Source organism: Ursus maritimus, unplaced genomic scaffold, assembly GCF_017311325.1.
Source record: "Ursus maritimus isolate PB19 unplaced genomic scaffold, ASM1731132v1 scaffold_12, whole genome shotgun sequence".
In the NCBI taxonomy this organism is placed as follows: domain Eukaryota; kingdom Metazoa; phylum Chordata; class Mammalia; order Carnivora; family Ursidae; genus Ursus; species Ursus maritimus.
In genome coordinates, this window is record NW_024423564.1 from 32,908,268 (window position 1) to 32,931,290 (window position 23,023).

A 23,023-nucleotide genomic window follows, 5' to 3' on the forward strand; every position below is an offset into this window, starting at 1 on the left:
TTTTTTTTTTTTTTTTTTTTTTTTTTTTTTACCATTTTCTGGTAATATCAGAAAATAAAACCAGCAATCTGATCTGCTTTAAAGTTAGTTGTCACTTGCTTACTTAAAAAATCAAAGAGAATTAGCTGTCATTAGTTTTATTTTAAAAGTAAACTTTATAAATATCTAAATGAAAATGACAGAGGTTCATGAAGCCCTTATATCACAGTAAATTGTACCAGTTCAACCAATGGAACAAAAGAGGATAAGTACACTAAAAAGTATTTATGATCACAGCTCAAACAGTTGGAGATATGTTTAGAAAAGCATAATGCTTAAAATATTTTCATAAGTAGATCAAGTTAAAATTTGTCTACTATTTCTATATTATGCATGGGCCTCAAGTATCTTTAAATAATGTTGTATATTTGTATCTTAAGTTAAAGAGAAAATCCATGTTTTGTAACACATATACCTTAATGTTTAAATAGGATAAGTACAGTGGAAAATAGAGCAAAAAGAAAGGGAACCACAAGACCAATGTTCTACTTCCAGTTCTACCTCTAATAAGCTTCAATTCTGTGGATCTGAAATCTTCCATGTTAGGATGAGATTAGATTTGATTGCCAAAGAAGATAATATAACATAGTCGTTAAGAGCTCATGTCTGGATACAGATCTCTCTTTGAATTACTAGCTGTATGATCACAGATGAATTATGTAATCTAAGACTTAGTTTCCATGTCTTCAAAATGGAGATAATAGGATCTATATTGTAGGTAGGATGTAAGTGAAGACCTATGGAAATAATACATTTATTGTGTAGTGTTTAGCACAATGCCTGAAATACTCAATTGTTAGCTACTATCTATTACAATTAAATAGATTCACAAAGCCCAATTCCAATAATCAAGGTACAGTCAATAGAATTACTACAGGTGAAAACAGATTAAGCATATTAAAAAAAGAAAAAAATTTAGAAGCCTTTTGAATGTTCGTACTCCACTAGGCCTTCAGCTTGGTGAAGGAAAGGGCTGGGTGTCATGTACCTTTATGACCTCCCATCTAACTGCTTCTGGCACGAGCAGGCACAAAAAATCTGTTTAATGTGTAAAATTTTTCTAAAATTAATAGTTAAAATTTAGAAATAAAACTATAGAAATTTTAAGCATTTTCAGACTTCTCAAAGAAGTACCTTTTGAAGACCACAATGTAAAAGTTTCAGTTGTACATCTAACAGTTAGTCAATGGATTAATGCCATTCATTAAACAGTATTTAGGTTATTTTCTTCTGAAATAAAAGTAACTATTAAAACTTTAAGTTCATTTTGTTCCAGAATTTATGAACTATTTTATACATCAGTACTGTAAGTAGAAAATTATTTACCTACATTTCATACCCACATAAGGAGAAATCTGAAATAGTCTTATATTCTCAGAAAATTAGATTTGAGGGATAATGAGCTTCAGAGTTATATGTTTAAAAAGTCAGTTCAGCAACAAAGCTGGCATAACTGTAAAACATGATTGTAGAAAAATGGACTATATGAAGAAAATAGAATGAAATGTAATCCAAACATCCAAAGATAACCACTGTTAACATTTCTGTGGTACTGACTTATCGTGTAATGAAAGCACTAGTGGTGTGTTCAAAAACGACATGCCAGGTACTTTATTATACAAATAAATAAGCCCTCAAGAAAGCTTAAAAGAAAATCTAGAGGAGACATATGTAAACAAAAATTACAATATATCAAAAGAAGTACTATAATGGAGGTTGCAAGATTCAATGGGAGTACAAGTAAGAATTCATTTAACTTTTTAGATCTAAAATGATAAATATGAATTCCCAGAATAATATACACTTAAATATATTAAATATTAAATTGAACTGTTTATATTTACTGGTCACCTCTATTTCTCACTTTATCCAAAATTTAAAAATAAATTTTTATTTATTTTGAAGTTAAAACTGATTCTACTAATATTAGGTAAATGTTAATGATGTCTCTATGAGTAAAAATCTAAAAGTAAGGCTAGTTTGTAGCAGATCTTTTTGCCTTTTGCTCACCATAAGCTGTTCCTGGGCCAAACTCGGTCCCTGCATCAATCATATATTGTCCCAAAAGTTCTGGGTTGTTTATACGACTTGGAGCTTTTCTATCCAGTTTCTCATAAACAAATTCTTCTATTCTGGCATCTAGAAGAAAGGTTTAAAATTATCAATGATTTCCAAAAAGTAAAACGATTTAAAAAATTGGGTTTTTTTTCTACTACCCATTTATCACCCTGTAAAATAAGATCAAGTTAGGATGCTTTTAAGTACATATCTTAATACATAACTTTTAATTTTTATGTTAGAATATTATATAGCTCTATGAAACTTATACTTTAGAAATCTGATAAAATATTTTGGCACAAAAATATTTACTTAAAGTAAAACTATCATATGATGAATACTCTATGAGATTCTAAAAGCGCTGGTATTCACTTAATATCTGATCAAGTTGCCTTTGCCCCATTCACACGGTCTGATTTTTACCTTTGAATATATGTTCATTCAATTTCAAAATCAGGGACTTCCAGCTATGGAAATATGGATATAAAGTACCTATTAGAACCAAAGAGTCACATACTTCTAATACCTTTATCATGCTTTTGCTTGCTCACATGCTCTCTCTCCTTCCTAAAGTCTAAATATAGGCAATGGGAAATTAAGGAACAGAACCAGCTAGGTTTGGAACAGTCACAGAGATAAGCAATATGATGTCTTGGCTTAATTTTATTTAATTTTGTTTAAAGTACAAGATATACAGATATCTCTCAGCATGTATTCACTCAAAAGATTTCGCCATTAAAAATAAGGTTAAAATATGAGATAGGTTAAAAGAAATAGCAGAATGCTACTACACATGGAAAGGAAAAAAATAATCAGTAAAATCTGAAAAGATGGTTAGTGTGATATACAAAATATTCACACTTACATGGCTGCCTAATAGGTATGTCAGAGACAAATGAGAAAAAGGTCAGTTTCCAGAAATAATGATTAACTATAGATCAAATTTACAACCTAAAGAGAAGCTAAAAAAAAAAAAAATAGGTTCCTTCTAAGCATCTCAGATAATTCCTCCGCAAGTAGAAGTTTCACACAGTGCACTGAAAACTTAAAAAGTGAACTGAACCAGTAATAGAAACACTTGAGGATTCAGCATAACCATGAATTATTATACATAAAATAGGCTATTGGAATAATACTCGTTTTTGTGGTAGGCTCTGGAGCAGCATCAGAAGTTTTTAAGTAGGACTTTTAAAACCTTTAAATTAGTTCAAACCAAAATGAGTCAGTTCAAAACATAACCATTTAAAAGATACTAACTACATTTCAGAATTTCATTTCCTATGAGAGTGATTCTTAGCTTTGGTGCATTTCTACCATATTTGGTCAAAAGTTTAAAGTTGAATACTATGTTGACTTCGTTCAGTTAATAAAACATTTGGCATACTTTAAGTAAATGTTTATTTCAATAGGGCATCAATAGACCATAATAAAATCTTATAAGAATATGTGGGCAATACTGCTATAATGCAATATATATTTTTGAAAAACCTTAGGTTCTGGAAAATCATACCCTAAAAATTACAGGGCTTACAGGGAAAAGAGGTTTGGGCCTGACCACTCATAATCTACATAACTTTATAATCAGAGCACAAATAAAAAATCCAATTTTGTTTACTACTTTAGACTTAAAATAGTAATGTAAAACTGTATTATATAAGCCATTATAACTTCACACTAATGAAATTCCCCTTTTTACCAGTTGTGTATGAGTTTGTCTGCTATTCAGAAAAACATGTAAAACAGGCTACTTATGTGAAGAACTGTGGATAGAGCAAGGAATATAAGGAAAAATGTCTACTACTTTTTCAAGGTGCCCTGGTATATAATTTAAGAAGCCTTAAATGAGTAAGATATATCACATGGTGCCCAAAGACAACAGGCCTCAAAGTGTAAAAGGTATACTTCAAATGGTTACCATGATTTAATTCAAATGGTACAGAATTACTAATGTTTTGTATAGTGCTTCAGGTTCACAGAATGGTTTAAAGCTTGGAACACAAAGTTTAAAGCTTGGAACTTAAGTTCGTATCTATAAGTGAGCTTATTGCATTTCACAACATGGTCACAACATGGGGGAAAACCGGAAAGAAAGCATTTGTTCTTCAGTTTTGATGTGTAAAGCTCAGAGTGAAAAGACTAGGTGTTGATGCACCAGGTTCTAGTTCAATTTCCACTTTTTTTTTTTTTTAAAGATTTTATTTATTTATTTGACAGAGATAGAGACAGCCAGCAAGAGAGGGAACACAAGCAGGGGGAGTGGGAGAGGAAGAAGCAGGCTCATAGCGGAGGAGCCTGATGTGGGGCTCGATCCCATAACGCTGGGATCACGCCCTGAGCCGAAGGCAGACGCTTAACCGCTGTGCCACCCAGGCGCCCCCAATTTCCACTTCTTTTTTTTTTTTTTTTTTTTTAAGATTTTATTTCTTTATTTGACAGAGATAGAGACAGCCAGCGAGAGAGGGAACACAAGCAGAGAGAGTGGGAGAGGAAGAAGCAGGCTCATAGCGGAGGAGCCTGATGTGGGGCCCGATCCCACAACGCCGGGATCACGCCCTGAGCCGAAGGCAGACACTTAACCGCTGTGCCACCCAGGCGCCCCCCCCAATTTCCACTTCTAATTAGCTATTCTACACTGTATAAAATGCTAACTTGTGATTTGCAATTAATAAACAATTGTGTACCTTATTTGATAAATTATTGAGATGAGTAATCTGAAAAACCTTGCAGTTTTTCAAATGGAATAATTTATGTAAAAATATAAAACTTAACATAAACATAAATAATTGGTAACTATGTAAGTTTCCATATAATTTTCCCTTATTTAGGGACAATTCTCCCCCGTATGAAAAGGAAGATTAATTTATTTTCAGCCTTTCCTAACTCTTAAAATTAAAAGCCACTCCTGGGGTGCCTGGGTGGCTCAGTCAATTAAGTGCTGACTCTTGACTTTGGCTCAGGTCATGATCTCAGTTTTGTGAGATCAAGCCCCACGCTGGGCTCCACACTGAGCTTAGGATTTTCTCTCTCCCACTCCCTCAAGAAGTGGGGGAGGGGCGGGCACTTGTATGTTTTCTTTCTCTCAAAAACAAACTTCACACCCTGAAATTTTCAAAAGGATTCTACGAAGGCAAGGAAAACACAATTAGTCAATTTTTTTAAAGGGTACACAAAGAGGTGTTTATCACCCTCTTCCTCACCAAAAGCACACACACACACACACACACACACACACACACCATACACCTGAAAGCCACAAACCGAAAACTTTTCCAATAGCCATCAAAACCTTTTTTTTAACATCAAAAATACCTACTAATGGTTCTTTTAATCAGATTAGTCAATAATGTAAATAAAGGTAAAAAGTTTCTTACTTGGATTTGGTTGCAATAACACTTCAGTTTGTTTCATTATTTTTTCTGTCCATATTTTGGTACATTCAGCTTTGCTAAGAAGGTTCTCTAAGTGAGCATCCAATTCTGTCTTCTCTGCTTGGCCAAGCTTTTCTTCCGTGAACTATTATTAATTATAAAAAAAATTAAATATACCTCAAATACATTTTAGGAACCTATATCAATAAATAAAAACTCAAACTCAGACAATCCAGAACATGCAAATAATTGTAAACCATTGAACTGAATGTTTTGGCCCTATGGAAATTTACCCATACCTCTTTTGTGGCACTTATGCTGACCTTCTCTTAAGGTTTTATCTTTAGTTCTGCTAAAATGGATGGGGTGAACTCTATAGAAAATCTATATACTTCCTGGTATATAAAATATATAAATATTTCTTACATATGAAGGTAGGATAGTATAGTGGTAAGGAGTAAGAACTTTGAGTCAGTTGGTGCTGAATTCAAATCCTGAATGCACTGCTAATTTTGTGACCTGAACAGGCTTTTGAATTTTTTCTTCTTAGGTATCCTCTATCATTAAAAAGAGACAATATATAACATACAGTGCTTTGAGAATTAAGTAAGAGTATGAATGTAAATCACTTTGTTCAGTGCCTGGTAATTATTATTTTGAATTTAAAAAGGGCTGCTTATATTTAATGTGGCTTTGTATTAATGGCACTTTAATCACACCTAGTTAGATAGTCTTTTAGAGGATGTTCTGGGAAACTATCATTTAAGTTGTTTCTTCAGGATATGTTCCAACAATTGATTTACAGACTAACTTCTGGAACATATACTATTCCTACTATGGAGGAGAATTTTTTAAAGATCATAATATGTAGTTAGATATACTCAGCATATCAATTTTTATTACCTTGAGTGTGTTGGTTTTTGAGGAAAGGCAGCATTGCCCATACAAGAACAAAGAGGTAAAAAGATTTCCATGTAGATTTTACGGAGAATTTTGAAGACTTTTAATTAAATACTAGAAGTGATGACTCAGGCTGTTTATCATGTACATTTTTCCTCTAGAATATGTGGCTTTCTCCCATTGTAACAGAGGCATATGACCTGCACTAATTCTGTACTCATTAGTCATGACTCATTTCTGGCTAACAGAATATAATGTTTACTTTGCTTTTTCCTCCCTTTTCATTTCTTAAAATATCTTCTGCTGCTCTATTTTTCCGAGTTTTATTACCTGTTTCTTTTAGCATCCTTCTTATTGGTTTAACACTTTCTACTGATTATGAGTTAATATTTTCAGCTAAAAAGTCCTCTAGAATGTTATTCTTAAGAGTCTGGTTAAAACCCCCCATTGAGGGTCTTGTTCAGGGTCTAGAAATAAACACCTCAATAGCTTTTGTAAAGCCTTAGGTCTTTTTGAGACTGGCCTGTAGCCAAGCCCTCACCCAGTGGGTTGAATGGAGAATAGCACTTCCAAAACTATTGCCTAAGCCCACAATCTTGCAGTGTACTGTAACTGAGGATAGGAATAGGAGATGCATTGGGCAGAAGATCAAAACCCCGATGCCAAGGTCAGTTGGGTAACTACTGCAATTTCACTTGTAGGAGAGAATAGATCCCTGAAGATTTAAGGCTATAGACCTTCTAAAGAGGGATAGATTAGAATTTCACATGTTCGAAGTCTAATGGTTAAATAGATTCTCTTTCAGAGAAAGCAACCAATAGAAGGGAAAGAAAAGGGGGAATATACCCAGGTGAACATCACCTATAAAGGACGATCTACCAGTAGAGAAAAATTCTGAACTTAGCACCTTAATAAGAAAGCATACATATTTGTTTATTCGATTCATTCCTTTAACAAATATTTATTAAGCACCTTCATATGTGCCAGGCACTATTCTAAGCACAAGGGTTTCAGCAGTCAGAAAAAACAGACAGGTTTCTGCTCTTAGGAAGCTTCCATTTTAATGGGGCAGACAACCAACAATAATTTGATAATAGGGATACAAAGATAAAAAGACAGTGGATGCAGGACTGATATAGGTGGTTCTATTATTTCTTGAGTGAGTGACTGAACAATTAACTGGATGAATTAATGAATTTGAGTATAGAGGAAGGAAGAATTCAATCTGCAGGGAGAGGGGGAAACAGAAGAATCAGGGAAGGCTTCAAGGGGAGAGGGATATGCAACCTGGGCCCGGAAGGGGGAAAGAGGAGTGTGAGCGTGAGATGTGAGTGGTTAGAGAAACAGTTTCTCTGAGCAGATAACGGTTGACCTGAGAGTGAACGATAAGAAATGAGGGATTCTAAGGGAAGGGTATATGCCTAACTATTATCTAAACAATATAAACTTCCAGGCCTATTTTCTTCAGTACATAAAATCATGTTAAACTTTAACTAACAGATATTTTAGAAACACTGGAATTACAGGTACAGTCTAGAAATTACTTAAAAATGTTTATAAATGCAATTTATAAACCGTAGTTTATCAGTAAGTTTATCTAACACAGGTTAGGTTTCGGGGCAAGTTTTCTCCCTATATTTCAGAGAACCAACAACTAGAAAGTTAATTATTTGGAAAATAAAATATTTCAAACTTCACGTCAGAAGTCCCGTTTGCTTAATTAATATTTTCTTTATGATTCTCATTTTACTACCTTACAGTATCTTTCATTAAATACTTTGCTTTTTAGTGAAAAGACAGTGTGAAGTATAACAGCGCAAAGCTCAGTATTTGCAACAAGTCATTTTTGTATGAGTCTGAGCAAGAAATAAAGTAAACCTATCAACACAGTAAGGAGGTTTTTAGTATTTTAGTTCAGAAGGGTAAAAAATAAAACCCCAAAATATAAGGAATGCTTAAGTTAGAGTGAGATAAATCTGATTATAGAAATCAGTTTAAAGAACAGCAGTTCTGTAGAAAGCCCATGTGAGCAGTGCATTAAGTACCAGTAATAAAGTCTGATATTTACCTGCACTGTCTGAGAGTAAAAACAGTTGCTATTATTTTACTCTACCCAACTCTGTGCTTTGAATTCCAGTATGTTATATATGATCTTGTTTTATCTTTTGTTTTTAACGTTTTCTTTTCTCAATAAGATCATTTATAAGAACTTTTTTTTTAAACTTCTGTATTTTTAAGTGTGAGGGCTTAGTATAATTTAGAAAATGCTATATACTAAGCTGTGCATTTTATATCAAATACACCATAAAAATCCCTTTATAATATATAGGTAAGAATCAAAACTTTATTGATGAACATTTTGCCTAAGGTGTCAGTGTCGTGTTTCAATCTCACATGTGTTTATTCAATCACAGTCTCATTACACTATAAGACTTCCAGTAAATACTTGCTGATTTCAAGAAATTAATATTTTCTATTACCATTATACAAATATATTTCAGTTCTTCCTTGCCCCTGTGTCTTTGTTCACAGCACTCTGGTCAGCTGGATCTTATAGCTCACCTCGGCTTCCTACATGTATTCAATAATCATCAAATTAAGGGTAACTTTAATCCTATCTGGAATGAACAAAAAAAGGCAGGGATACAGAAAAACACTGCTAATGTTATCATATATTTAAGTTGAAATTATACATTTAAATTTTATTAAATACATAATTATAAAAGACACAGTATCTCCCAAGATTTTATTGTGGGGGTTTAAGGATTTCTTTCCATTATTAATCAGAAGGTATGACATATTAAGTTAACAATATAGTATCATATTTAAAACACACATTTTTCTCTAATACACTTTAAGAAAGCATCTACTATAGAAAATGATGAGTTATATCAACTAAATTTAGGTTTAAATTGTTAATCAAAATAATGGGGTATGTATTTTCTTCTATTGTATGTGAGACGTATAATCAGCACACAACATGGTTCTTGCCATCAAGGATTTTATGATCTTAAGAAACAAAATTATAATAATGGTACATTTCTGAGCAAGACAAAAGACCTTTTCTTTCTCTAAAAAAAAAATCCTTTCTCTAAATACCAAAAATTTAAAATTTTACTCTTAAAAGTTTTAGCTTTCAACATATTTAAGTCCAAAATCATTATTACTGTTTGTAGTCTCCTACCAGCTGTTAAAAAACTATAGTTGATTTTAAGCATTTTAATGAATGTTTAGTTTTAATAAAAACCTTTGTGAAAACAACCTACAATGAAACTCAGAATGTCACAGAAATCTAAATCCAATGTTCTCCAAGACATAACTTGATGTACAGTTCTTTCATAATTATTTCATTAGTAATACAGTAAAATGACACGAGAACAGAAAGCTTAATCCCCTCTCTATATTTTCTCTAAACATTGCCTTAAGGAAAGGACTGTCTTTGAGTCATCCACATTATGTCAGGCACTGTGATCCTTTCTTTATTACAGGATAGGCATATAGCCTACAGTATGAAACATGGAGCCTGGATTCTATACCATGCTTTACCACAAAAAGGACAAGTAAAAAGGCTTTGTGATGAAAGACATCTATATAATATGAACTCTCATCATCGATTCTTTGGGTGAAGTAATATTTTAAAAGTTAGCTAAACTTCTTGGGGGAAAAACGTATAACACAAATTCTGATTATGATGTATTAGTAAACTGTAAAGTAGATCCTTCTTAACTTATTCTCAATTTTGGCTGCTCCTTGGAATTACCTGGGGGAGCTTTCCAAAACACTGATGCCAAATCCAATCCCAAGGATTCTACTTTAACCAGACTGGAGACAGCCTGTAAAGGTTCCTCAGGTAATTTTAAGTGCAACTAAGACAGAGTTACTGTTCTAAGCGCACAGGTGATTATTTTAACATCAGGTTAAAAAACCATCTTCTATCTAGTAGTTTACTAAATTAACACCAATAATACCAAGGATACGAAGTTTTGGGTAACAGTAAATATGCAAAGTTTTTACATAATGAGAAAATGTATGGACTCTGAATGTGATGTGTTTTATTTATTAGAATTTGAGAAACCTTGTGAAGTTGTTACAGTTTAAAAATTCCATAAAGGAAACAGGATCTCAAAAGGGCTTGGACCAATGTTTGGCCAAGTTGGAATTCCATCCAGAGAGGATCTAACAGGAGTTAGTTGAGGGCAGCATCATATTCATCTTGACCTCTCCAGGTTAGACACACCACTGTTTGCTCAATTAAATCAGGGATGAAAGCCAAGCTGGCAACTAAATTTTAAAGACTTTTTCCTTTTAGAAAATAGCTGACATTCATGAAGTTCGTAGTATAACTTCAGTAGTCAGTTCAAAGGAAATGTTAGAAAATTAAAATGAACCTAAGTAATTAAAGTGAAATTTTTTTTTTTTGGAAAGCATATGGTCTTATTTTAGAGACGGTGAGCAAAGTTTTACTTCAATATCAATTCTAAAGTAAAAATGTGTTCACTTGAAACATTAATCAAATGAAGTAACAGAACAATACTTCACAAAATGGATATTTACTACAAAGAAAAAATAATTATGACAAATTGGGGTTAGACTAAGTCTTTGAAGGCAGTAACTAGGTCTCATTCATCTTCACACTGCAGAGCCAAGCACCTAGGAGGAACTCAATAAATACAGGTTGAATTAAACAGTTTAATATTTTAGACTGGCATTAGTAAACTTCAGGTTCAGCAGATATGTTAGAAAAATACTAATAAAAATAACAAAATTATTTAACATGCTAAATGATTTGAGGAGTAAACTTTGCATATGGATACCCTGCCTGGTTAAAATGATATAAAAAATTTAAAAGAACAATGTTGGATACTGAAGGGGAATAAGAAACAGAGTTAATTTCTCAGGACATACAAACTTAATAAAGATGTGAAAGCGACAGAGTAACAGAATTTTATAGCTCCAAGGGACCTTACATAACAGTTCATTAGAAGAAAAATGTCACGTGATTGTACAGACTTGCAAAATGACACAGGAGTACACATCAAGCTCTTGTGGTCTGAGATGGACTTTAAGTTTTATCTTGAGGGAAGGAAAGACTACACAAAGAGGGAGGGGGTGGAGGGCATTCATGATGAGTTTAACTGTATGAACAAAAAGTCTAGAGCTGAAAAAGTACAAGGTATTTTGGAAATTAAAAAATAATCTGATAGGAATACAGTATTTATATATGAGCGAGAGAAAAGACAAGGCTGGAAAGGAGTATGTAATGCTCAACTAAGGAGTCTGGACCAAAAAGACAGATACTAAGAATAAATGGCTTTTAAGACATTAATAAAGTAACAATTTATGGAGGACAAATTATCTGATGCTTTTGTATTCTATTATTTTGAGGGAGTTAAGAATAACAAAAGCACCCAAACAGACTGTTAAGGAATGAATATTCCTATTGATTATACATTTTTACCTCAACGTTCTTTCAAAGTTGCAAGGCATATAAACAGATTTTATGAGAGTAAAGTGATGAAACCCATTTGTATGTTTAATAGTTTTTCTAAGACAGGGAATGTTTACTTAACCCAAAAATTTTTAAATAAAAATTAAAAAAAAATTTTTAATGAAAAAAGATATGGCAGTTGGTCACCCAAAGAATGGCTTATTCCTTAAGGTATAATTTGATTTGAATACAAATTATTATTTAGAAATGTGAAAGCTGAATTCCATTCCTACTGTTCTTATTGCTTATAATGAGTAACTGGCATAGCTCTTACCCTATTCTTAGCATGAAACTTGGCACTTGATACTGCACTGATGTCAACACAATTTAGACTGGGAATTCAGTTATTGACTAAATACTAAAATGACAAAGCAGTGTTTTTGTTGAAAATTACAACACAACATTCCAAATTTCACGTGTTACATTTTGGAATTAATTTTTTTCCCTTACATAATAAAAAAAAAGTACTATGCTAAATGTCAAACATTATACTGAAACTCAACTTTGTAACAGTCAACATTCTGTCAATGTTTCAACTACTCTCCTTTTATCTCCTCTGGAATATTTTAAAGCAATCCTCAGACATGATATAGTTTATACATAAATATTTCAGAATCTATTTCTAACAGATACAGACTTAATAATAAAAGGGCATGTTGAAGGAGTCTGTTCCTCCTGAAATTTTTACCTTCTCAGTAAATGGCTCAAGCCACAACCTTATAGTCTTCCTTAACTCATCTTTCCTTCCCTACCCTTGAGCCAATCTGGGAAGCAATAATGAATAGATTCTGAACCTTCCCTGCTATCACTCTCACCTAAGTTATATCAACTTTTTGCCTATCCTATGGCTACAGTTCCGTAACTGATGTCCCTAGTACCCCAGAACCTCTGAGTCTTTTTTCCTTCTGCCTAAATTGCTTTTCTTCCAAAAAACTGGAACTGTCACTTCCCTGAGGTCTCTTGGAATTTGATCCTATTGGAAAGGCTTGCCATGATCCTTAATGTCTATACAACACGGCAAAAGCTGCTCCCCCCCCTCCCCGGCCTTTTTCTCCATCACCTGATGTATTTACTGCTAGATTATAAACTCCAGGAGGGCAGAGGTTTTGTTAATTTTATTCACTGCTGTATCACCAGTGTCCAAAACAGTGTAAGGCAGACACAGAGTAGGCATGAAAATATTTAATACTGAAAACTATTTGACAACTCAACAGACTAGGACTTTAAAAACTAAAGAATCTGAAACAAATAATTAAAATTCATCTAGGAAGTACATCTTTTGAGAGCTTTGCTAGATTTTTTATATCAAGTCTATCGACAATTTAAATCAAATTCTAGTACATGAGTCTGTCCTATTTAAGCACTGTGGATTATGCACCTGAAAACATACCTGTCTTTAAAAGTGTCATTATAATGTCGAATTTCCACTCAGCAAAAAAAAATCATTGGGAATCAGCAATAAAACAAACACCAAAGGCCTCTTTTCAGTTAACATTCTCATAAATCAAATTCATTTCTGACCTTCAACCACTCATTCTTCTTGCTCCACGTCTTTGAACTACTAAAAGTAGGTTAATTTAAATCAACAAATTATTTTAACCATATAGTTCAATGTCTTTACAATATAGATTGTATTTTCATGGAGAATGGGGAGATGAGGGTTAAGGCAGCTAGCTTATTACTCACTATGCAGATTTTGGAACTGAGAAATCAAGACCTAGAAGGAATTTCCCATGCCTTAAGTGCTATCTGCTTAAGTGTTACTGAAATGCTCAGATTGTAGTACTAGATGATCTTTAAGGTCTCTCTAACCTGTAACATTCTATTATTCTGTACCTGCAAAGCCTGCACTGGAAGAGAGAAGCCGCTTGCAATGAGTAGTAGATCAGACAGCACTTGGCTATTTACTAGTCATGCAAGTTAATCAAGTTTCTTAACCTCTCTAAGGCTATTTCCTCATATATAAAAGGAGTTAATAACATCTATCCGGCAAAATTACAGAAAGGATAATAGGTAATCTGTCAAATGCCTTGCAAATGTTTGACAGTTTTTTCACAATACAGGCAACTATTACCTTGTTCTAGTTCCACCACTCCTCTGCAAAGAGCAGAGCAATGTAAGATCAACTATACCAATAAAATTGGGATAAAGGAGACAAGTAAAGTAGTAAAGGCAGGACAACTGATTTACATTTCAGTATCATTTTGGTATGCATATTAGAAAACTACTTTTGTTTTCTCTTTACAAAAGAGTGTTGTTGCTACTGTGCCTATAACATTAACTTAAACACCAGATTGTTTATTACTCATGTTGTGGTGAAATTTACATCTGTTCATAGATTTAACTGAGTTGGTATAATGTGGGTGATGACTGCGCAAAACTGTCCAAGTTCCCTAGACTGATACTTCTTTGGGGAATGCCACGAGATAGCTAAATTCCCCCCCTTAAAGTGTATTTGAAACACAAAACTCTGACAACAGGCATAACACGAGTCTTCCCCCCCCCCCACATGTCCTACTGCCGGTGCTTCCCATTTTGAGAATGAGTGGGAACCCCCAAACTCCAGACTTCCCGAGGCCTCGGTGGAGTACGGACGCCAACTGCTGATCTCCATTTCACCCGCGGACTGCCTAAGCCCTGGACCGTCCTTTCAGGGAGAGAGAGGGCTGGAAGGAACTGTGTTGGCAGCTCTCTGGGTTCAGGGGCAGGAAAAGGAAACTTCCTTCTTGGACTCCGCGGGGAGAATGAGGGAGACGAAAGGAAAGGGTGGGGGTGGTGCAAGAAAGGTCTGTCTCTCTGTTACCGCGCGGGGCTCGCAGGGTTCTCGCCCGCCCCGGGAGGGCGGCCACACCAGCACCGTCGCCGTGGGGCCAGAAAGGCCGGCGGTGCTGTGTCTCGGCGCGGGGCCGAACTCTAGATGTCCTTCAGAGGCGGGGGAAGCTCCCGGCCGGGTCCCCACCCCGCCTCGCTTCCGGGGAAGCGGCGGTTGAACGGGAGGGGGGCAGAAAACGGCCGCCGGACCCGGAGGGGCACCAGGCCGCGCTCATCAGCCAGGCCTCCGGCCGCAGGCCTGCCAGCCAGTCAGTGAGGCCGGGTGCGGAGAGCGACGCCACCTCGGGCGGCCACTCCTTGGCCCTTTCGGGCGCCGCCGCCCATTCCCTACCCCGGCCCCCGCCCCACCGCGGTACCTGCACTGCACGACTGAGGAAGGTGCCCGCGTCGGCCGCCAGCTTCTTCACGTTGAAGTCCATGATGTTCATCCTGGGCGGCAGCCGGGAGAAGCTGCCGGCTGACCTAGCGGGGAGGCGCCGCGGCCGGGCTGGGGCGCCGGGCGAGAGTGGCTTGGGCAGACGTGGTAGGTGGAGGGAGGCGGCGCCAGCCCCGCCACCGCAGCTGTCGTTTCCGTGAAAGGGAAGCGAGAGGGTGGGGCGGGGGAGAGAACGAGCGCCTCGGGGCGGGCCGCGCGCCCGGGAGGCGGCGGCGGCCGAGACGCACGGCCTGCTCCGCCGGGAGTGGGGCGTTAGCGTCGACACTAGCAGCGGTGGGCGTGCAGGACACTGACGGACTGGTATCCGCCGTGTGGGGCGGGGTCTCGGACGGAGGAAGCTGGCGCCGGCCGCGGGGTGGAGCCTTTTCAGAGGTTATCGCGGGAACAGCGACCCCTTCTGGATCGCCGCGGCTCAGTCGCAGGGCGCGCCGGAAGCTCGGCTAGCAGCACGGGAGGGAAAGCCACTTTAGACCCGAGAATGGAGTCTCGGGGTCGTAGCGCTGCTGTAGGTTTGCATTTAAGCTCCTGAAAACTAAAAGCAGAGACAACCCAAATGCCCCTTTTTGTTTTAAGAAACAACTTGAAAATTGTGGTATAGAATTACATTATCTGTGAAATTAGAACCAACAGCTCCCTGTTATCTTGTAGCACCCCGCGCCCCGCTTATCCCGGACGCCTGGTGGCACTCGGCGAACGTTTGCTGTTAGAATGGAGTTGAATTTATAGTCCCCACTGAGTCTGTTGTTCATTCAGCATTATTGAGAATCTTCTTTGTACCAGGACTGAATCATGTGCTGAGATACCATGCTGAACAACGCTGTCCCTGGCCTCAAGGAGCTCTCAGTTAGGTTACTTGACAACCTTCGGGGACATTTCCACCCCCACCTGAAGCTCTGTTAACTGTTTGCTGCTACAGGGACTTTCTGACTGTCTTAAGGCAGCAGGCACACCCTGGATCACGGAAGCAACACTGGATGCCTACTGGGTGCAAAGTGCGGTGACGGGACACAAAGTGCCAGGTGGAGGACGTAAAGAAGTGTAAAATGGTGAGTGGGATAGAATAACTCTTAACCCTTAACATTCAGTCTGGGGAATTTTAATAACAAATGAGAATATGATGTGAAATCTGTTCAAGAGCCCATGATTCCAAGTAACTTCCTAAGCATCTTTCAGGATACCAACCTATGCTTGAATTAAGTCAAAACGTTAAAACAGGTGCTAGCACAGAGGGGAGAGACAGTATTTCAAGAATAAGAAAACACTCCCTGTTATTTTTTGTCACTGTGCCCTTTTGTTACATTAGCGCTGGGAAAATGCAGGCCCAGCAGGCAATGAAATGAGCTCATGTTTGTGCTTTTGTGTTTTACTGAAGCAGTCACAGAAGCAGTAGCTGTTGTTAAAGGCTGAAAGATTAGTTCCTAAAGACATAAAGAACAGCAGATACGTGTAAATGTTTGTGTTTGTTTATTTATTTATTTATTTATTTATTTATTTATTTTGTGGTGGTGACAGAAACAATCACTTCTTTCTAAGGTAACGCCAAAAGAACGAGTCTCCCAAGACCAAAACTACTCCATGTATCTTTCATCTTAACCTATTTTCCCAGAAATATGAAAAAAAGAAATATGTAATCAGGAATCTTGTTTTTCATTTATTGTCCATTTTAGATTTTTATGTGGAAAAGCACTTTCTCTCTTTCCAGACATCTGTCTTCACAATAAGTATATTTGCCATAATCTATGTCCTTCCATCTTAGGATCACAAAACTCTGTCCACCGTTAATAGAAAAAATTCTGAATCCTCTTCTTCAAACATGTAGATCTTCCTAACTTGAAAAAAAAATTTCACTTCTTCCTGTTGAGCCCATTAGAGCTGTTTCTCCTGTTTCACTGACAAATTCATAAGACTCATGTATCGCCTCTATTCCCTTACTATCCGTTTCCTGCCCATTTCAATGCAGTTGACTTCTATTGCCATAACTACACCTAAACAGCATTCTTGAGGTTGCCAGTTATCTTCTTGATAAACTCATCGGCTTTTTCTTAGACTTCCACAGTGACTCTACTTACTGCCTTCCCAATGATACACTCCTTTATAGGCCCTTATTATTTCCTGGTTTTCCCTCTACCTCCTGGACTTGTCCATTCTATTCTGCTGGCACTTCTGATGCCTTTGCTGTAGGTATTCCTTAATTTCAATGTTTAGCACTTTTTTAGTTCACTTTTCTTTGATCAGTTTGTTTCTTAATCATGACTTCAGTTACACGACTTCATTCTTTTCTGCATTCATTCAGTAAATATTTTTTGGACATCTGTGTGCCACATGGTATTATTCTTGTGGCTAGGGATATAGTAGGCAACAAAACAGAACAACCCTTGCTCTCGTGGGATTTTATAATTAATCTGGTAAGTCAGAAGTTGAATAAGTGTGATGAAATGCTAATGAGGAATCCAGAGTGCTTTTAAATGTTTACTTCCAGCCTGTACCTAGTAACCTGAATTCTAATTTGGAGGTTTGGTCTTCCTGTAAGGGTTCTAGATCACCTTTTAATGTTTTCTTTTTCTGTCCACTATACTAACTTCTTACTCCAATACGAAGTATTATGGAAGCAATATTTTTAAGATCATACGAAGTGCTGAATACCTGAAATCTTCCCCCCAATTTTTAGCTTAAAAAAATAAACAAAATCTTTATAAAAATGGTATTGTAGGTAGTATGATATGCCTTTTAATTTGTTTGTTTTTTTTTTTTTTTGCTAATGGCTGACAAGGTGTTCATTACCTCATGTCTGGACCAATGACATCTAAAGTGGAAGTATATATACTTCATTGGGGTGTGCAATATGACCCACTGGAACACAGAAAAAATATTAGAAGTTTGGTTTGTATTTTATCTAACAAATAGGAAAAAATTATTTCATTAATTTTTTCATAAATATGGATTGACACTGGTGTCCTTACTTTGCATTTATCATTTAGACACATGTCACAGATAGTAAATAAGGTATCCTAAGGGAAGAATGGGAATTTCACAGCTTGGAAGAGTTGAAATTAGTAATTTCCTTCAATTATTTGCATCAGCATATGGTAACATAATACAGTGTGGCTGCTTAAGTGTATTTGTAGATGATATTATCCATCCAGTTTTAACTAAATAAACCTCCACAAAAATGGGCAAGTAGCCTAAAGAGTTTCCCCCACCCTCTTGTACTGTTGGTGGGAATGCAAACTGGTGCAGCCCGTCTGGAAAATAGTATGGAGGGTCCTCAAAAAGTTAAAAATAAAACTAGCCTATGACCCAGCAATTGCACTACTAGGTAAGTACAAATCTGCACAAAAATACAGATTCGGAGGGGTACATGCACCCTGATTTTTGGGAACATTTTATTTATTTATTTATTTATTTATTTATTTGAGGGGGAGAGAGAGAGAGTGAGAGAGCATGGCACGCCAGTGGAGGGGAGAGAGGGAGAGGGACAAGCAGACTCCACACTGAGCACTGAGCCCGATGTGGGGCTCGGTCCCACAACCCTGAGATTATGACCTGAGCTGAAACCAAGAGCCGGTCGCCCGACCAGCTGAGCCACCCAGGTGCCTCCACCCTGATGTTTATAGCAGCATTATCAATAATAACTAAACTATGTGAAGAGCCCAGATATCCCATCGACTGATGAATGGATGAAGAAGATGTGATATATATCTACAGTGGAATATTACACAGCCTTCAAAAGAATGAAATCTGGCCATTTACAATGACGTGGATGCAGCTTAGAGTGTATTATGCTAAACTAAATAAGTCAGAGAAAGACAAATACTATATGTGGAATTTAAGAATCTTATATGTGGAATTTAAGAAACAAAACAGATGAACATATGGGAAGAAAAAAAAGAAAGAAAGGGAAGCAAACCACAAGAGACTCTTAATGATGGAGAACAAACTGAGGTTTGATGGAGGGAGGTGAGTGGGGAATGGGCTAAATGGATGATGGGTATTAAGGAGGGCACTTGTTACGATGAACACTGGGTATTATATGTAAGTGATGAATCACTAAATTCTTCTTCTGAAACCAATATTACACTATATATTAACTAAGTAGGATTTAAATAAAAATTTGAAAAGGAAAAGAAATAATTTCCCCAAAGAAACCATCGTTAAAGGTAAGTAAACAAGAAATGCCAGAGTTGAATATGTAAAGAAGGCTGTTGATAATATGGATTAAAAGATGATTAAAACTTGGTTCCAACTTTCAAGGAACTCAGAATCTAGTGGGGGAAACAGATTTGTAAAGTAAAACACAATGTGAAAACTATAGCCGTAAAAGTTTGTATAAAATTGGGCTAGAGGGGCGCCTGGGTGGCTCACTTTTTTGAGCATGGGACTCACGGTTTGGGCTCAGGTCATGATCTCAGGGTCTGGAGATCAAGCCCTGCCCTGTGATGGGCCCCGTGCTCAGCAGGGAGTTTGCTTGGAATTCTCTCTCCCTCTGCCCCTACCCCCTCCACTCGAATGTATTCTCTCTCTCTCTCTCTCAAATAAATAAATAAATCTTAAAAAAATTTTTAAAAAGATTGGGGGACAGTGAGAGGAACAGAGTATTAGCTAACAGGATAATAGAAGTGATAATTAAGACTTCTGGCTGACTTTTGCTTGAATTCATTGGAAAATTGAAGTTTGAGGGTAGGGAGATGATTAGACTTAATTTAGAACATGTTTTGGGTACTGTGGATAATGAACTAGGGAAGGGCAAAGACAGATAGGAAGACCAATTAGGATTCTGTTGCCGTAACTTACCTTGTACTCTGCTATATTGAAATTTTGATTCAGAAATCTCATTTTCACCAACATTCCCTCTCATTTGATCTCTCTCATTCCTTTGCTCATTTAGTGTGTTCTTACTATCATCAAAGCGTGCAGGCCCATGCCTCATTACTGTTCTACCAATTTTTAACTCTTACTAGCACTCTGGATTCCCTCTATCCTTCTGAGCCATCAACCTACATTCCCAAATGAATGTTTTCTCTGTTCATGCCGTCAAACTGCCAAGCATTATTAGGGAAAATTGCACAACCTTGTAAATGGATGCTACTACCAATGCATGATTTCCCATTTCCATTGAACCTTTATAATTGCCTAGAAGTGCTTTTACTTCTTCCTAATGAACGCCTTTTCACACTCTGCAGACCCTACTGTAAAACTTTGCCACTCCCATTAAGATGCTTGCTTTATTCTCATATGCCTTTATTCTCAGCCTTTGATACTTTTTCCTTCCAGAGGGACTATATGTCATCAAGCTATTTGGCAGGAGCTCCTTCATCAAATTCCCGTATTTCCACCTTTTGTCCTTTCCACCCACCCTGCACACCCATCGTTATTGCCAGATGGTTCGAAGGAAGAGGTATGCCAGGTGTTCTCTTCTGAGTCAAGGTACTGCTCTCTTAATCTTGGCTGTACATTGCTATCACCTGGAGAGTTTAAGCAACCACAGATGCCTCAGCCCCTTCCCCCGGAGTGTGGAACAGGCATTGGGATGTTTAGAAGCTCCTCCAGGTGATTCTAATGTGTGCCCTAGGATGAGAATGAACCCATCATCCTCTGAAAACTTGCTCCCTGGTCTCTAGCCTATGCTTGTAGGCAGATTCCCTTTCTCTTACTGGATTGAGTCCCTCAAGGGCAGCAACCATTTCTTATTCATTCTTATAGTTTTATGGTCTACATTCCCGGCAGCATAGTGGATCCTCAATTTGTTAAATGAATAAAGTAATCAAATCAAGATGTATACAGTTCTTTTGTGGCCCCTCCTCTCCAATCTAAATGTCCAACTACAGATTGAATATTTCCGGTGCTGAGCCTGTTTAGTTTGTTTTTCTTCCTTTTTTAAAAAAATATTTTATTTATTCGACAGACAGAGCGCAAGAGAGAGAGCGAGCCCACAAGCAATAGCAGAGGGAGAGGGAAAAGCAGGCTCCCCTGCTGAGCAGGGGTCCTCACGGGGCTCGATCCTAGGACCCTGGGGTCATGACCTGAGCCAAAGGCAAATGCTTAACAGACTGAGCCACCCAGGTGCCCCTAGTTTGCTTTTCTTAGAAATTGTTTTTCTTCTTGGGTTTCCTGTAATGATAAATTGAATTATATGCACCAAGTCACCTAAGCTAAAAATCTGAGTACCCTATGATTATTTACTCTTATTTCTCACACAAAATTGATCAAGTCCTGACAATTTTTTAGCAGAATTATTTCCCATCTTCATCTTCCTTTTTTTTAAAAAAAAAAAATGAGGTATAATTGACATACCACATTATATTAGTTTCAAGTGTACAACATAATGATTCATTATGTAGAATCGGTTACAAAAATTTTTTTTTCTTGTGAGAACTTTTAAGATCTATTCTCTTTGCAACTTTCAAATATGCAATATAGCATTTTTAACTATAGTCACTATGTTGTACATTACATCCCCATTACTTACTTATTTTATAACTTGAAGTTTGTAACTTTTGGCCTCTTTCACACATTTCTTCCCTGTGGTCCCCTCTGGCAACCACCAATCAGTTCTCTCCGTGAACTTGGGTTTGTTGTTGTTGTTTTAGATTTCCCAGATAAGTGATATCATATGGTACTTGTTTTTCTCTGTTTGATTTATTTCACTTAGCATACTAAGTCCATCCATGTTGTCACAAATGGCAAGATTTTATTCTCTTTATGGATGAATAATATTCTGCTGTGTGTATATGTGCCACATATCATATTTTTTTTACCCATTCATCCATTGATGGACTCTTAAGTTATTTCCATATCTTGCCTATTGTAAATAATACTGTAATGAAGGAACATGGGGGTGCAGAAATCTTTTTGAGTTAGTGCTTTCAGTTTTTTCAGGTAAATACCCAGAAGTGGAATTGCTGTATCATATAGTACTTTTTTTAATTTTTGGAGAATCTTCATACTGTTTTCCAGAGTAGCTGTACCAATTTACATTTGCACCAACAGTGCACAATGGTTCTCTTTTCTCCACATCCTCGCCAAAACTTATTTCCTGACTTTTGAAAATAGCCATTCTAACAGGTGTGAAGTGGTGGTTTTGATTTGCGTTTCCCTGATGATTAATGATGTCGAGCACCTTTTCATGTACGTGTTGGCCAGCTAAATATTTTCATTGGAAAAATGTCTACTTAGATTTTCTGCCCATTTTTTAATTGGATTTTTTTTTTTTGCTATTGAATTGTTTGAGTTCTTTATATATTTTGGATATTAATGCCTTATCAGACATATGACTTGCAAATAATTTCTCCCATTCAGTAGGTTGCCTTTACATTTTGTTAATGTTTTCCTTGATATGCAAAAGCTTTTTAGTTTGATATAGTCCCACTTGTTTATTTTTGCTTTTGATGCTTTTGGTGTCAGGTTAAAAAAAAAAAATCATCACCAAGATCTATGTCAAGGAGTTTACTGCCTATGTTTTCTTCTAGGAGTTTTATGGTTTCAGTTTTTTTTTTTTATTTTTTTTTATTATATTATGTTAGTCACCGTGCAGTACATCCCTGGTTTTTGATGTAAAGTTCCATGATTCATTAGTTGCGTATAACACCCAGTGCACCATGCAATACGTGCCCTCCTTACTACCCATCACCAGCCTATCCCATTCCCCCACCCCCCCTCCCCTCTGAGGCCCTCAGTTTGTTTCTCAGAGTCCATAGTCTCTCATGCTTCATTTCCCCTTCTGATTACCCGCCCTTTCTTTATCCCTTTCTTCCCCTACCGGTCTTCCTAGTTCTTATGTTCCATTGATGAGAGAAACCATATGATAATTGTCTTTCTCTGCTTGACTTATTTCGCTTAACATTATCTCCTCCAGTGCCGTCCATGTTGCAGCAAATGTTGAGAAATCGTTCTTTTTGATGGCTG

At 36.9% G+C, this 23,023-nt stretch overlaps 1 protein-coding gene across 2 annotated transcripts in view; it reads right to left on the reverse strand.

The window, feature by feature from the left end:
- Nucleotides 1–15,383, reverse strand: part of SH3GLB1 (SH3 domain containing GRB2 like, endophilin B1) — a 34,390-nt gene extending 19,007 nt beyond the window's left edge. Inside the window, exons 1-4 of one of the 2 annotated variants that reach the window (XM_040627081.1) lie at nucleotides 15,042–15,382; nucleotides 8,846–8,983; nucleotides 5,469–5,610; nucleotides 2,050–2,178 (exon numbers count right to left, since the gene is read on the reverse strand). In XM_040627081.1, the coding sequence (XP_040483015.1) occupies nucleotides 2,050–2,178; nucleotides 5,469–5,610; nucleotides 8,846–8,848 (274 nt within the window). In that variant the 5' untranslated portion in view covers nucleotides 8,849–8,983; nucleotides 15,042–15,382. Of the gene's footprint in view, nucleotides 1–2,049; nucleotides 2,179–5,468; nucleotides 5,611–8,845; nucleotides 8,984–15,041 lie in introns of both variants that reach the window. The other variant, XM_040627079.1, reaches the window with a different exon arrangement.
- Nucleotides 15,384–23,023: the final 7,640 nt, after the last annotated feature.